General features: G+C 40.8%; 1 protein-coding gene across 3 annotated transcripts in view; it reads right to left on the reverse strand.

Moving 5' to 3' along the window:
- The window catches only part of HPSE2 (heparanase 2 (inactive)), a 782,979-nt gene that overhangs the window by 189,544 nt on the left and 579,256 nt on the right, over positions 1 to 14,179 (reverse strand). For all 3 annotated transcript variants that reach the window (XM_004370016.1, XM_004370015.1, XM_004370017.1), the window contains one exon: positions 6,071 to 6,164. In XM_004370016.1, the coding sequence (XP_004370073.1) occupies positions 6,071 to 6,164 (94 nt within the window). The remainder of the gene's footprint in view (positions 1 to 6,070; positions 6,165 to 14,179) is intronic.

Genomic DNA, 14,179 nt, shown 5'->3' on the forward strand with positions numbered 1-14,179 from the left:
TGAAGGTTTACAGAACAAAATAATTTCTCATTAAACAGTTAGTACACATGTTGCCCTATGACAATGGTTAACAATCCGACTACATGTCAACACTGTCCTTACTCAGCCTTGGGTTCCCTATCACCAGCTTCCCTGTCCCCTTCTGCCTTCTAGTCCTTGTCCCTGGACTGCTGTGCCTCATTAGTCCCGTTTTGTTTTATGGGGCTGTGCAATGAATTTTTTAACCCAGTAGAGAGCGCTGTTGGAGGGGCGGTTGGTGTCAGAATTAGTAGAGATGGCAGACAGAAGAGGTTTGCCTGGTCTCCACCTCATGGGAGTCAGTCTTGTGCGGTTGATCTTGGTTCTCCTTCCCCCTTGTGGAGATGGAGGAGGTCAGACACTGTCCCCAAGCCAGTTTTACAATCCATAACACACCCTAAGATATTAATGTGGCCCTGTTTGTATATAGGGTCCTCTGCCTCCCTTGAGTATTTCCTTGACCTGTGTTTCTCTGCCACTCCATCCAAACCTGCCCTTGGGACAGGATCTTCTAACTGACATTAATACCTAAGCGTGAATTTAAACCAGTGTAGTTTACCCCTTCCAAGGTTATTTACATTTTGCATTACCTACAAATGCAGAATGAAAGATTATTTCTCTCAAATGAAATATCTGGCATTAGCACACAGACTGAAATGTTATTTTGGGCCTCAAAGAGACCTTTCCTTCATAAAAACACACCCAGAAGACATTCTCCTATGCCTATATATGTACATAGAGTCCAACTGTGCTGTCTAAACCAACTTTTATCTATTCAACACTATGCTAGAAAATTTACAGCAGATAAGGTTCTTCTGCAGTGTGAGCAGCAGAGACAGCAACTCCAAATGTGAGTGAGACAAGGACATTACTTCTTCTATATTTCTTCTACTATTTTCCTCTGCTCACTCACTTGTCCCTGCTTTCCAGCCTCCCTCCCGCTAACATTTATTAAACATCTGCCAAGTGACAGGCACTATGATAGTCAGTGATGTATATTTTCTCTTTTTTTTTTTAATGTGGTGAAAACACAGATACCAAAACATCTGTCAACACAACAACTTCCATATTTACAACTCAATGGGCAATGGTATATTGAAATAAGCATTTACCTTGGTTGAATGAAATAGTGAATGGGTGAATCAGTCAACACTGATTTTTGTGATGATACTATTGTTCTTACCCTAGTAATACGGTTTCTTCATTAGAGAAGTTAACACTTTCATTGTCCCCATTTTTCCTTTAATTGTGCTTCTAGTTCCTCTATAGCCCTCAAGACTGTTACTTCTGTATATAAAAGACTCCTCGGAAGGTTGGTTGAGAACTAACGTTTCTTCAATTAATTACTTCAAAGAGATTAAATATCCTGCCAACTTATCTAGTTCCTGTAGGTGGTAGATCCCACAACTTTGTTCCAAATCCTCAACTAAGATATATTGGAAGAAGGAGTATAATGTCACTGCATTTTCTGAGACTTCAAAAGAGTTGGTCTTCATTAAATATCATAAGCAATCCTAAGCAATGATGATATCAACAAAAGAATGATCATAGTCATATGATGAACCATGTAAAGCATTCCCTCTACCCTATACACATCTATCACCAATAGTCCTCTTATCACCTCTAAGAAAAACTGTACAAATTAGAATGTACTTATCCTTTAGGTCTAAGCTTAAATATCAACCTCCTCTGGAAAAGCTTTTCTGATTTCCCTTTCATTACAAACTAAGGTAGATACTTCCAACCACAGGCATCCATAGCGCCTTATATGTCTCCTGTTATAGGAGTCATTACACCTTATTATCATTGCTTGATTTATTAACTAATTCTCCCACTACACCATAAAGTCTTGCTCACCATTTTATCCCCAGGGTCCTGGCAAATACTAAGAATGTTATAAACATAAGTGAAGGCAGGAAGGAAGGAAGGAAGGAAGCAAGGAACAAAGGAAGGAAGGAAATTTTCAACTATGAGGGAAGCCAATTGCTCAGTTCATTTAGTATTCAAAATGCAATCATATGGACAGTACTCTTGGAAATACTTCCCTTACGACTGGGATTTCACCAACTCCTTCCTGTGCTTATTGAATTGCTGAAAATAATATCAAACAGTGTTATTTCCTCCTCGAATTCCTCTAGGAGATGAAGACACAAATCATAGAGTCCAAGGGACTTAAGCCAAAGTGGCTCTTCTTGGTTCTTATGTCATTGTTTTGGAGTCAGCCCAGCTATCCACACTATACCATCTGCACTGTATCCTGAACATCTCTCACTTCCCCATCCAACTCTCCACTGCACTGTCAGATTCTGAACACTTTCCTTTGACTCATCTCCCAATATAGTTGATTACCCTCATTGTAATGGCAGGGAGAGAGACTGTGTGGCTCATCCAAGGAGTGGGTTGTCCAAACACTGTCTCCATTTGGCTTTAAAATGAATCATGTAGCTTTTCATATAACCTGATAATTTACCCACTGCTCAGAAAATTGAGAATTCTTCTCTAAGTGGCAGTCCAAATTTAGAAACCACAGCTGTTTTTGGCGATTTAGTCATTGCCTTTCAGGTGCCAAAAATATCACCTATCATATTCCGCAGGGTTCAAAGACAGAGGAAAGCGGAAAAAAGCAAAGACGAAGTAGAGGAGGTAGCATGAAGCTTCTCTAGTAACATAACTTATTATTAAAATAACCATAATAAAAAAAGTAACAATAATAATACAGCAAAATCTGCAAAAGCCAGAACCTGTGTAAGGCAGAAACTTGTCAGAGAAGGAAAACGCAAATATTTCCCACTAATAAAGAGCGATAGAAAAGTGGTAAGACTGCACCCTGTCAAACGCAGAAAACTTGCGAGACCTGGAAAAACAAGGCCGTCCCGTCAAGTTCTGGCTCTCACAGGTTTCACTGTAACAGCAATAAGAACTAGTATTCAATAGCAATTATCAAAACAGGGTATCATCTGACAACGCTAATATCCCTGAGAGAGAGGGAGGATAGTATTCTTAGCATCTTCATTTTACTGATGAAGAAACAAAATCAGAGAAGTTAAGTGACTGGCCCAAGGTCACCTAGCCAAGTCTAAGCTACAATCTAGGTCATAAGACTTCAAATCCTCTGTCCTATATCCTATTCAACAAGCCTCACCACTGATTTACCCAACCCCCCTCCCCACCCCCTCACCAACATGACTCTGTTTTGGTGAGAAATTCGCCCTTTTTCCATCACTGTGAGCCGAAAGGGGGTCATTAGGACTTCTCAGAAGAGAGAAGAAACAAAGATTCAACTTCTAGGTTTTGGATGCAGGTTCCAGGCACATAGATGTTAAAATCTTACTTGACACATCCCCAAGATGGTTTTGGAGACTTGCCAGAAAAAAGTTTGGCCAGTCTGCCCCGGTTTGCACCTTGGAATTCTAATTCCTCAAACTCCCCACTCCTCAGTCCCCATAACTTGGGAACAGCCAAAACAATTTTTCAACCAGCAAAGCTTGGGGTTCCTGCTCTGGTCTCCTAGTCATCATCTCCCCAAGGCTGGCCAGTGCTTAGCACATTGCAGACTGTAGACAGACAGTCTCATCCTGGAGGCCCTGACACATGGATCCAGGCTGCAGCAGCCAATCCAGTCCATCCACTGGATCAGATCAGGTGATTGGCACCCCTGGGTAGCGCAAAGGACTAAGTGCTTGGCTGCTACCTGAAACGCTGGCAGTTTGAATCCACTCAGAGGAGCCTCAAAAGAAAGCCTTGGCAATCTACTTCAGAAAAATCAGCCATTGAAAACCGTATGGCGCACAGTTCTCCTCTGACACGTGGGGTTGCCGTGAGTTGGAATCGACTTGACAGCAACTGGTTTTTGGTTTTGGTTTCTGATACTGCAACACGAACACCAGATAACCATGCAAAGCAGGGCCAGGCAAGAACTTCGTAAAAGAGAGCTGGGAAAAGAAAACCAGTTAGGGAGATGAATGAAGGGCTACTAAACGAAATAGAGGGGATAGCACTTTTGCAGATAGTATTTTGCAAAAACTACTGCAATAATATTTCTGGTCCTATATGCTCTTGTGGCACAGTGGTTAAGAGCTCGGCTGCCAACCAAAAGGTAGGCAGTTCAGAACTACCAGCCACTCCTTGGAAACCCTATGGGGCGGTTCTATGAGTCAGAATCGACTCAACGGCAACGAGTTTGGTTTTTGTTTTTTTTCTGGGGCAATACCTAATATTGCATCGGCATAATGTGCTTAGAAAACTGTAGTGTTCAATAGGCTGACATTCTATTGCATTAAGCAATATTTTTTCAAGCTGCTCAAGGTAAATGTTAAACCTTAAAACTGTAAGTTCCTTGAGGGCAGGAACCATGTCTTATTCCATTTTGTATTTCCAACACCTGACACTTTGTCTGATACTTGCTAAGTAAGTGTTTCTCACTAAATGAATGTCAAACAGACACTGGTAGAGATATTTCAGATAATGTAGTTTTCCTAGGCCTTGCCTAGCAGAAGCAGTGACAGTCGGGGGTGCTGGCTAAAGCACAAGCCAATGCATCTGATTCCTAGAGGGATCACACTGGGACGCAGGGATCCAGATGTCCTCAGGCTTCTCAGACTCCAAAATCCCCTGAGAACAAGGAGACTCAGAGGCTATTTGTAACGAGTGTGACATTGGTTTTAATACAAAAAGGGATCCAAACTTCCACTTCAGCTCTCCAAAGTGCTTTTATATAATTGCTCCAAATAGGGCATTCATTCACAGGTAATTTTATACATGAGGCATTCATTCATTTGTCCATTCATTTATTTGTTCAACCCATATTTAATGAGGGCCTACCTGTTGCAATTCTTATGCTAATATTTGCTTAATCTGCTCAAGAAATAGTTGAGTATTCCAAAGGTCCCCACTCCCTGGAAAAGAATCTGACCGGACAACATAAGATGTGATATCGCTGTCTTAGAACGGCTCATGGAAAGTGCAGACACTAGATCCTCACAGTTCAGAATTCACTAATTCACTGTATCTCAAAACGTGATCTTGAAACACCTGCATTGGGCAGAATCGCTTGAAAGATGATTATTTAAAACAGAGATTTCTGGGATCCAGAATACTAAATCAGGAGTGAGATGGGAAATTTTAACAAGTACCATTGGCAATTGTACTCTAGTCTGTGAATCACTGAACAAAGATGTCTGGATAATAGGAACTATATGCAGTTGCTTATTATAATATAAGCCGTTGCTGTTGAGTTGATTCTGACTCATAGCAACTCTACAGGACAGAGTAGAACTGCCCCATAGGGTTCCCAAGGAGCGACTGGTGGATTCGAACTGCCAACCTTTTGGTTAGCAGCTGAGCTCTCAACCACTGTGCCACCAGGGCTTAAACCAATTGACTGCTAACCAAAAGGTCAGAGGTTCGAAACCACCAGTGGCTCCACGGGTGAAAGATGTGGCAGTCTGCTTCCGTAGAGATGTATCGCCTTGGAAACCCTATGGGGTCGCTATGAGTCAGAATAGACTCAACAGCAGTGGGTTTGATTTGGTTTATTATAATATAGCTGCCCCCTGATCTTTACAAAAGTAAGATGTTACTTGGTTGATTCTAAGACACCACGAAATAGTCTAAATATAGCTCAGAATTGCCAAAGCCCCAGATAAGAATTTCACTGAATGAATGGATATTATTTCACATAATCATTCATTCTCTCCTTAAACTAACCCAAAATAAGCTCCGACAATAAGAAAATAACAAAGTAAACCTATCCATCCTTTAAGAAACTCATAATTTAGTAGCAAATTATTAAAAATTATTTGTTATTAAGATAGAGAAGTTTTTAAATACTGATGCAGCGCAAACAAAATCCTTTTCAATTTGAAAAACAATGAATAACAATCATAAATTAACAGTGCACAGTGTGAGGGATCTTGAGACCATGCCCATCTGGACTGCACTATCTTCTACCCTGGTTCCCACAGGGCTGAAGTCCACCTGGAACCCTGTGACCTTTTCCTTGCCTTACCCCCAAACTCACTCTTCTTCTTCTTCCCAGGACACTTTTACTCACTTTCTGAATTTTCCTAATCTGGTCAGAGAGTGTGTCTAACAGGCGAGTTTTCAGGAAGTCCATCACCTTGACCACCCGGCCATCAATGTAGCAACTGGAATAAAAATAAAATAAGAATCAGATAAAATCTGAAGCAGCGGCCTGCAAATACACTTCTCTAGCTAGATGTCTCGGTCGCCTGAGGAAACAGTCCAGGGTTCCACTTGGGTTCTCGTAGCCTGAAAAGTTTTGACCCTGGGTACTTTTCAAAGAAATAATATACTTTTTATCTTTTCTAGTTCCACCTCCATTTGTGGGCTAATACTGTAACTTTTTCTAACCTTTTTGCTTTGAAACCCCATTGCTTGCTCTGTAGGAACTGATGAGAATTCCATAATACAAATTAGGTAGCAGGGAAAATCCACCCCCCACCCCCCGCCCCACGGAGAGTAATTTAACACCCATCCCATGTCCACCCCTTCCCCCGTCTTAAAGTAAAAGAGGTATGTGATGAGATGTTTGAAAGAATACTCAAACATTTTGATAGGTTTCCACAACTTTGGAATAAGAAATCAAACACCAGTGCAGAAATCTCAGGGCAGTAAGTGCGTCTCAAATGTTTTCAGTCTCCTCTCAACTCCTGGGCAAAATACCCTGTAGTCAACCTTCTCCTACAACCTCCAGAATCAATCAATCAATCCCACAAACAAATTAAAGTCCAAGATCCCTCTTCTAAAATTGTAAAAACCTTGGCACTCATCGGTGTGATGACGTCTGGTTTTTGTTAGGCAGCTTAAGTGATACATCAAGTTGTGCTGACACTATGTTGGGAACATTTGACCAAAACAGGCCCATTTAGCTTTGTGGGAACTCCCTTTGTGAGTTCCTTATTCTGAAGACTAAACTGAGATTGTCCCAGGCTTAGACAACCTTCATTAACCCAGCCCCGTTCCATCCCCTCCTCCACCATCTTTGCAAAGTTCTGAGCTGAATCAATTCATAAATGCTTATGACTCTTGGGTGCCTTTTCCAACCCACTAAGGTCTCCTTAAGGAGCCCTAGTGGTGCAGTGGTTAAAGCACTTGGCTGCTAACTGAAAGTTCAGCTGTTTGAACCCACCAGCAGCTCCACAGGATAAGGATGTGGCAGCCTGCTTCTGTAAAGATTTACAGCCTTGGAAACCCTATGGGGAAGTTCTACCCTGTCCTATAGGGTCACTATGAGTTAGAATCGACTCAATGGCAGTGGGTTGTTTTTTTTTTTTTAAGGTCTCCTTGGTTAATGACAAATGATAGATTATTTCATTTTTAATGACCCTGGTACATACTGTAGAACTATGGAACCATGTGAAAACTCTTTTTTTAAAAAAAGATTGTATTTTTGATGAAAGTATATACAGCAAAATAAGTTCCCATTCAACAATTTCACCACATTATGTTCACTGACATTGGTTACATTCTTCAGTTTATGACAACATTCTCATTATTTCTGTTCTAGTTGTTCCACTCCCATTAATTTAGTCTCGCTGCCCCCTAAACTTCTCATCTATGCTTTAGAGTAACTGTTGTCCATTTGATTTTATATGGATAATTTTTAAAAGACCACAGTCCTCAAGGGTGAAATTCTTTACTTTTTGAGCTATACCCTGCTGTTAAGTTAAAAGATAATTTCAGGGGATAGTTTCCGTTCAAGGTTTAAAGAGTCTCAGGGATTCCTCCAGTCTCAGTGGGTCCAGTAAGTGTGGATTCTTTAAGAATCTGAAGTTCTGTTCCACATTTTCCCCCTTTTTATCAGGATCTATCTATTGTGACCTTGATCAGAATGTTTGGTAGTGGTAGACAAGCAACATCTAGTTCTTCTGGTTGCTCAAGGTAGAGGAGGCCATGGCTCACGGAAACAATTAGTCCTTATTCTTGTTCCTTCTTTGATTCTTGGATTTTCTTCATTCTTTTTTGCTCCAGACAAATAGAGACCAATATTTGTACCTTAGATGGTTGCTTGCAAGCTTTTAGGACCCAGATACTACTCACCAGACTAGGATATAGAACATGAACTTTATGAACTATGTTCTGCCAACTGGTTGAATTGACCCACAGGACTATGACTCTAAGTCTTCAAACCAAGAAAACCAATCCTACGAGGTAACTGGTTATGTCTAAGAAGTGCATGCATCTGTAGCTCCTATTTGATTTATTATATCTATCTATGTTATTTTTTTAGGAAATTCTTCTTAATGTTAAATTCCGATACCAATATGTGATGTGGAATCGTTAATTTTATTACTTTTTTTTAAAGCAGGTGCTCTGGTTGAAGTGAGAGTGGGAGATGATTTCTACCCACTCAGTCTTTAGTACTTCAAGACATTTCCACAGAATCCAAATTTTAAATCATTGATATATTGGAAAGAGTATGGGTTGCGGAGCCAGAGATATCTGAGTTCAAATTCCAGATCTGGTATTTGCTTCTTATATGATCTTGGACAAGGTTCTTGAACTCTGTGGGCTTCAGTTTTCTTAATATCTACTTCTCATGGTTAATTGAGGATTAAGGAGATAACAAACCTAAAGTGCCTGGTACGGAGTAGTAGACACGCAACAACTTTTAGTTCTTTTTTACTTTCTCTAATTTTCAGCTCACAAAAATGGGATCATAAACAATAGCAGACTGATTAATTAAATTATGTGTGAGTATAAAACCCTAAAATTTGAGCTGCTGTATCAAAGGGTACATTCTTTTTGAAAATTTTGATGGCTACTTATATTAGGGAATAAAACTAAACAATGACTTGACATTTTCCTTATTCCTGGCACAGATGCTAGATGTAGATTCATTAAGCATTTATTATGTGCAACCAGGGGCAGGTTAACCAGTAAGCATGGTATACACCAGCTTACAGTAAGCAAGGTACACACGGGCTTAACTGTGCTTACTTAGTAATCTGTAGTGCACAATTTCACCTGTTTTTTGTGCACTACAGATTATTCACCTGTTTTCTGAAAAACAGGTGAAATTGTGCACTACAGATTAGTAAGTGTCTTGGTCATCTAGTGCTGCTGTAACAGAAATACCAAAAGTGTATGACTTTAGCAAAGAGAAGTTTATTCTCTCACGGTCTAATAGGCTAGAAGTCCAAATTCAGGGTGTCAGCTCCGGGGGAAGGCTTTCTCTGTCAGCTCCGGAGGAAGGTCCTTGTCATCAATCATCCCCTGGACTAGGAGTTTCTCCACGCAGGAACCCCGGGTCCAAAGGATGCACTCTGCTCCTGGTGCTTCTTTCTTGGTAGTATGAGGTCCCTAACCCTCTGCTCCCTTTGCTTTCCTTTTATCTCTTGTAAGACAAAACGTGGTGCGGGCCACTCCCCAGGGAAACTCCCTTTATACTGGATCAGGGATGTGACCTGAGCAAGGGTGTTACATCCCACCCAAATCCTCTTCAGCATAATCCAATCTTGCCTCATTAACCATAAGCGGATATTAGGATTTATAACATATAGGAAAATTATATCAATCACAAAATAGAGGACAACCACACAGTACTGGGAATCATGGCCTAACCAAGTTGACACATATTTTTGGGGGACACAATTCAACCCATGACAGTAAGTAAGCACAAATAAAGCCTCTGTGTACCTTGTTTATAGGGTAATCTGTCTCTGTGTGCAACACACAGTGCTGGGCATGTCCATGTCTATTACTTTACAACCTCTTACTATCAGTACTTCACTATTAGCACCTCTGATCTTTTTTAAGTTGTGATTAGATGGCATACTACATGAAAGCTGGGCACACTATACGAAACAGAAACCAAAAATAAATAAATAAATAAACCAAATCTATTGCTGTCCAGTCCACTCTAACTCATTGTGACCCTATATGACAGAGTAGAACTACCCCATATGATTTCCAGGGCATGGCTGGTGGATTCAAACTGCCAGCCTTTGGGTTAGCAGCCAAGCTTTTAACTACTGCACCACCAGGGCTCCGAGTAGTGTTAAAAGTAAATATAATTTATGCAATGTTAATCTGACACACATTTAAGGACATGAATACTTGTTACTATATTACATGTGAAAAAGAGGAAGACCATCAACAAGATGGATTGACGCAGTGGCTGCAACAATGGGCTCAAACATAGCAATGATTGTGAGGATGGTGTAGGACTGGGAAATGTTTTGTTCGGTTACACAGGGTCACTATGAGTCAGTTCCTAACAACAAAAGGCATATGATAAGCAATGCACTGTAATCACTGTTCTTTTATGCTTGATTTAAATATATTATAGCTTCCTCTTTTTTCTTTGTTAGTTCCCCAGTAACTATATTCAACACCAGTGTTTATAATTTTTGCTGGCAACACATATAGTTCAATATTTATTGAGATAAAAATGCCAGATGCAATTTTTCAATATGTAGAATTCCCTGTGAACTTGCTCCCTATCCCAACCAATCCATGGCCCAGGGCTGAGGGGCAGTTCCCTCTTCCCCTCCCTTCCTTTTACCCTTTTCTCACTGGGTTAAAGGACAGAGAACTTGGAGTTAGAAAACATTGGTTCAATCCCAGTTTTGCCACTTACTACCTTTATGGTATTGGGTTTCTCCTTCTTTAAAGTGGCCCTTTAAACCCCAAATCTGTAGAATTTTAACAGGGTTGGTGTACTGAAAAATAAGGAAGAATGCCAAGCACAGACCTGACATGCACACACAAAAAGGTATTCAATAACCAAACCTACTCTGTCCAGATTTCTTAAAGGCCTAAGGCTTAGAAACTTAGACTGAAAACACATGGGATAAGGGTAGGCATGGGGAGCACCTGGAGATGTCTAGAGAAAAGCATGTTCATCCACTGAAGGAATTAGCATGAGGAAAGCATGGAGCAGAAAGAACAGATTTTGAAGTAAATGAGAGGCAGAGGGAGGGATAGAAAGAGTTGATTATGTTGCAAAAATTCAGACTTTGAAGAGACATTAATGTCATTTGCTCTAAAACATGTAAACTTGCAACAACATCCCTGAGAAGGGATTTTATAGCTCTGCTTGATATTTCCAAGAACAAGGCACTCACTCTCATAATCTACCAGTACAGTTCCATTGTGGTGCTGTTGTTAGTTGCTGTCGAGTCGATTCTGACTCATGGTGACCCTATGTGTGCAGAGTAGAACTGCTCCATAGGGTTTTCAAGACTGGGACCTTTCAGAAGCAGATTGCCAGGCCTGTCTTCTGAGGGGCCTCTGGGTGGGTTCGAACCATCAACCTTTCTGCTAAGTGTTGAGCGCTTAACCATTTGCACCACCCAGGGACTCCAGTTCCATTGTACTAGAGCTCTAAATGATAAAGGCTCTTTTGACATGGGTCTGAAGTCTGCTCCCCTTTTCTGTCCACTTACTGGCCATCATTCTGTCTTCTCAGACCCAGAAATAGTCAAATTCCTCTTTCATAGGGGAAGGAACACATAGGGGAGGAACTCCAGTTAAAAACTCTGGCTTAAGCTCTTTAAAGCTTATTCTTGGACCCACTTTTAACCTAACAAGTTGTACTCAATCATTCTCAGTGGTCTTGGGCTATTCCCGTGGGCTGTGAATTGGGTTGGATTCGGTTGGAGTAGGGAGAGCCGGGAGCCCTGGTGGCACAGTGGTTAAGAGCTCAGCTGCTAACATAAACATTGGCAGTTCGAATCTACCACTGCTCCTGGGAAACCCTATGGAGCAATTCTACTCTGGCCTATAGAGTTGCTATGAGACCGGACCAACTCGATGGCACATAAAAACAACAACAGAGAGAACTACAGGCAGAGAAACCAGTGTGACAAGATTATCTTATCTCAGTAATGCAGATAAGAAGTGATCTGGGTCACAAAGGAAGTAAAAGTGAGAGGCTAGGAAGGAAGAACTAACAAAGCTTCCCAGAGGGTAAGACAGAGGAAAAGAGTTAGAGATGGTCGTGAGTTTATGTGAGACAGTGTCTTGGAGAACACCTCTGCTAAAGATGTGCAGGCTAGTTGACAGGTTTGTCAAGGAAGGTGAAGGATTCTGTTCCAGATATCAAAGGTACAGAGAATATCAAGGAGGAAATATACCCCAGGTAGTTGGAGATACAAGAAGGAGGTACAGGAGAAAGACAGGAAATGTTGACCTAGGGATCTCTTCAGTTTATAAGTAATGGATGGAGCCTTTTCTGTAGATGAACTCTTTAAGAGAATAAGGGATATCAGCAGGGATGTCAGAGGCCCTTTAAAATTCTTCTCAAATATGGCCCTGGGCATTGCCTCTACCTTTGTTCCAGCTAAGGTTCCCTTTCTCACCCAACCTGACCATCACAGTGTCTTTTTAGTAACCTCAGTCTGAGACCAATTCACATTTAAACGTCAAAGGAATTCCCATATTATACTGAAGCAGTTCAGCAACTTTCATTTGCAACCTTAAACCCACATTTACACTGTACTATGGAAATACGGTGAGTGGTTAAGCGCTTGCTTGGCTGCTAACCAAAAGGTCGGCAGTTCAAATCCACCAGCCACACCTTGGAAACCCTACGGGGCAGTTCTACTCTGTCTTACAGAGTTGCTACGAGTAGGAATCAATTCGATGGCAACGGGTTTGGGTCTTTTTGGTTATGGAATTATGAAGTTTGGTCTCCGAGAATTAGTATCACTTTAAAGAGAGGGGATAATTTAACCATAGCATACCATTCTGATAAATACCTAAACCTTTGTTCTTGGGCACCCTTGGACAAAACAATTAGCTTGCTACACTTACCCTTTGTATATGTGAGGCTTCTAAGAAAACATTCAATTTAGATAATCTGTTGTTATTTGAAGAATCCCTGACTGTTACAAAGCTTTGGTTCTCTGATAGTGGTTGCCTGTGGTGAAGGACCAGGTATATCATTTAGATTTAGACCTGAAGTAGATAGAGTAGCCCGTGCCGACCATTTTGTAAGTATAAATTGCTAAAAACAATGACAACAAGGGTGATTTCTAACAGACTGGGTAAAGGGAAGTAGGGCTGGATCCCAACTAACTGTCCAGTAACCTGGGGGCAACTTTCTCTGCTTTTCTCTTTCTCAACGTGAAGATAAAGATGACTCTGAACCACCCACCAGTTTCCACAAGATCTAATTAATTCAGTATGGCTACAAAGAATTCAGAAGACCAAATAAATCAGAGAGGAAAGGAAGAATTGAGGGAAAGGAAAGAAAGACAGGAGAGAGGAAGGAAATTCATCAATCAGGTGGCGGTGCCCTGACACCTTCCACATAAACCCTGTCAGAATGGTTCTACAATCACTTAGACTGACACTTTTAGGGAAATCATGGTTCTCCTCCAAGCTCTCTTGAAATTTCAGCATCTTTTAGGTTCATACCACTAATAGCTGAGCTGTTCAACTAGAAGCTGAGGCCAGGAAAGTTAGTGCAAAAATAATCTTTCTGGGAACTATTACAAACGCAATAGGGTTGAAACCTTTGTGCACGGAAAAATAGCCTGTCTGGCTCGATACTAGCAACCATCATTCCTTCCCTCCACCGGCCTCTAGATTGGCAGGTCATGACAAGCACGAATCTGCCGAGGCAGCAAAGATGGCGGAGGTAAACGGAACCACTTAAGAATTTGTTCATCAACTTTCTAGCCCTCCTTAGTTTTGAATTTTATTTTCAGTATAATACCCTTCGTCTGCTTTTATTTAAATTTTTGCCCTTTATTTTTTATAAATAAATCTCATTGTAGAAAAACTATAAAATGTACATAAACTAAATTAAAATATGAAAATAAAAAAATCACGTATAAGCCCAATACCTAGAAAGACCCACTGTTTACATTTTGCTATACACCTTTCTAGAGTTTTTCATAGTAAATACACATAAAATTTTCCCATCATTAGTTATTTAAAAAACTTATTCCAGATCCTATTCTACTGACCTATGAATCTAAAATTGACCCAGCTGAGATTCCCAAGACACAGGGATACTGACAGAAGCATTAGATACTGCTTGTCAAATCATCTTACTCTTAATTTTAATTCCATTCTGGACATTTCCAGCTCCCCTGCCAGGGGCAGGTCTTACCTCCTTTCTGTCTCCGCCAGCCAGTTGTAGGTCCCACATGATAGTTTCACTCTTCAAGACTGTACTGCAATTAGC

The sequence above is a fragment of the Trichechus manatus genome, unplaced genomic scaffold, assembly GCF_000243295.1.
Source record: "Trichechus manatus latirostris isolate Lorelei unplaced genomic scaffold, TriManLat1.0 scaffold00007, whole genome shotgun sequence".
Taxonomy (NCBI): Eukaryota; Metazoa; Chordata; class Mammalia; order Sirenia; family Trichechidae; genus Trichechus; species Trichechus manatus.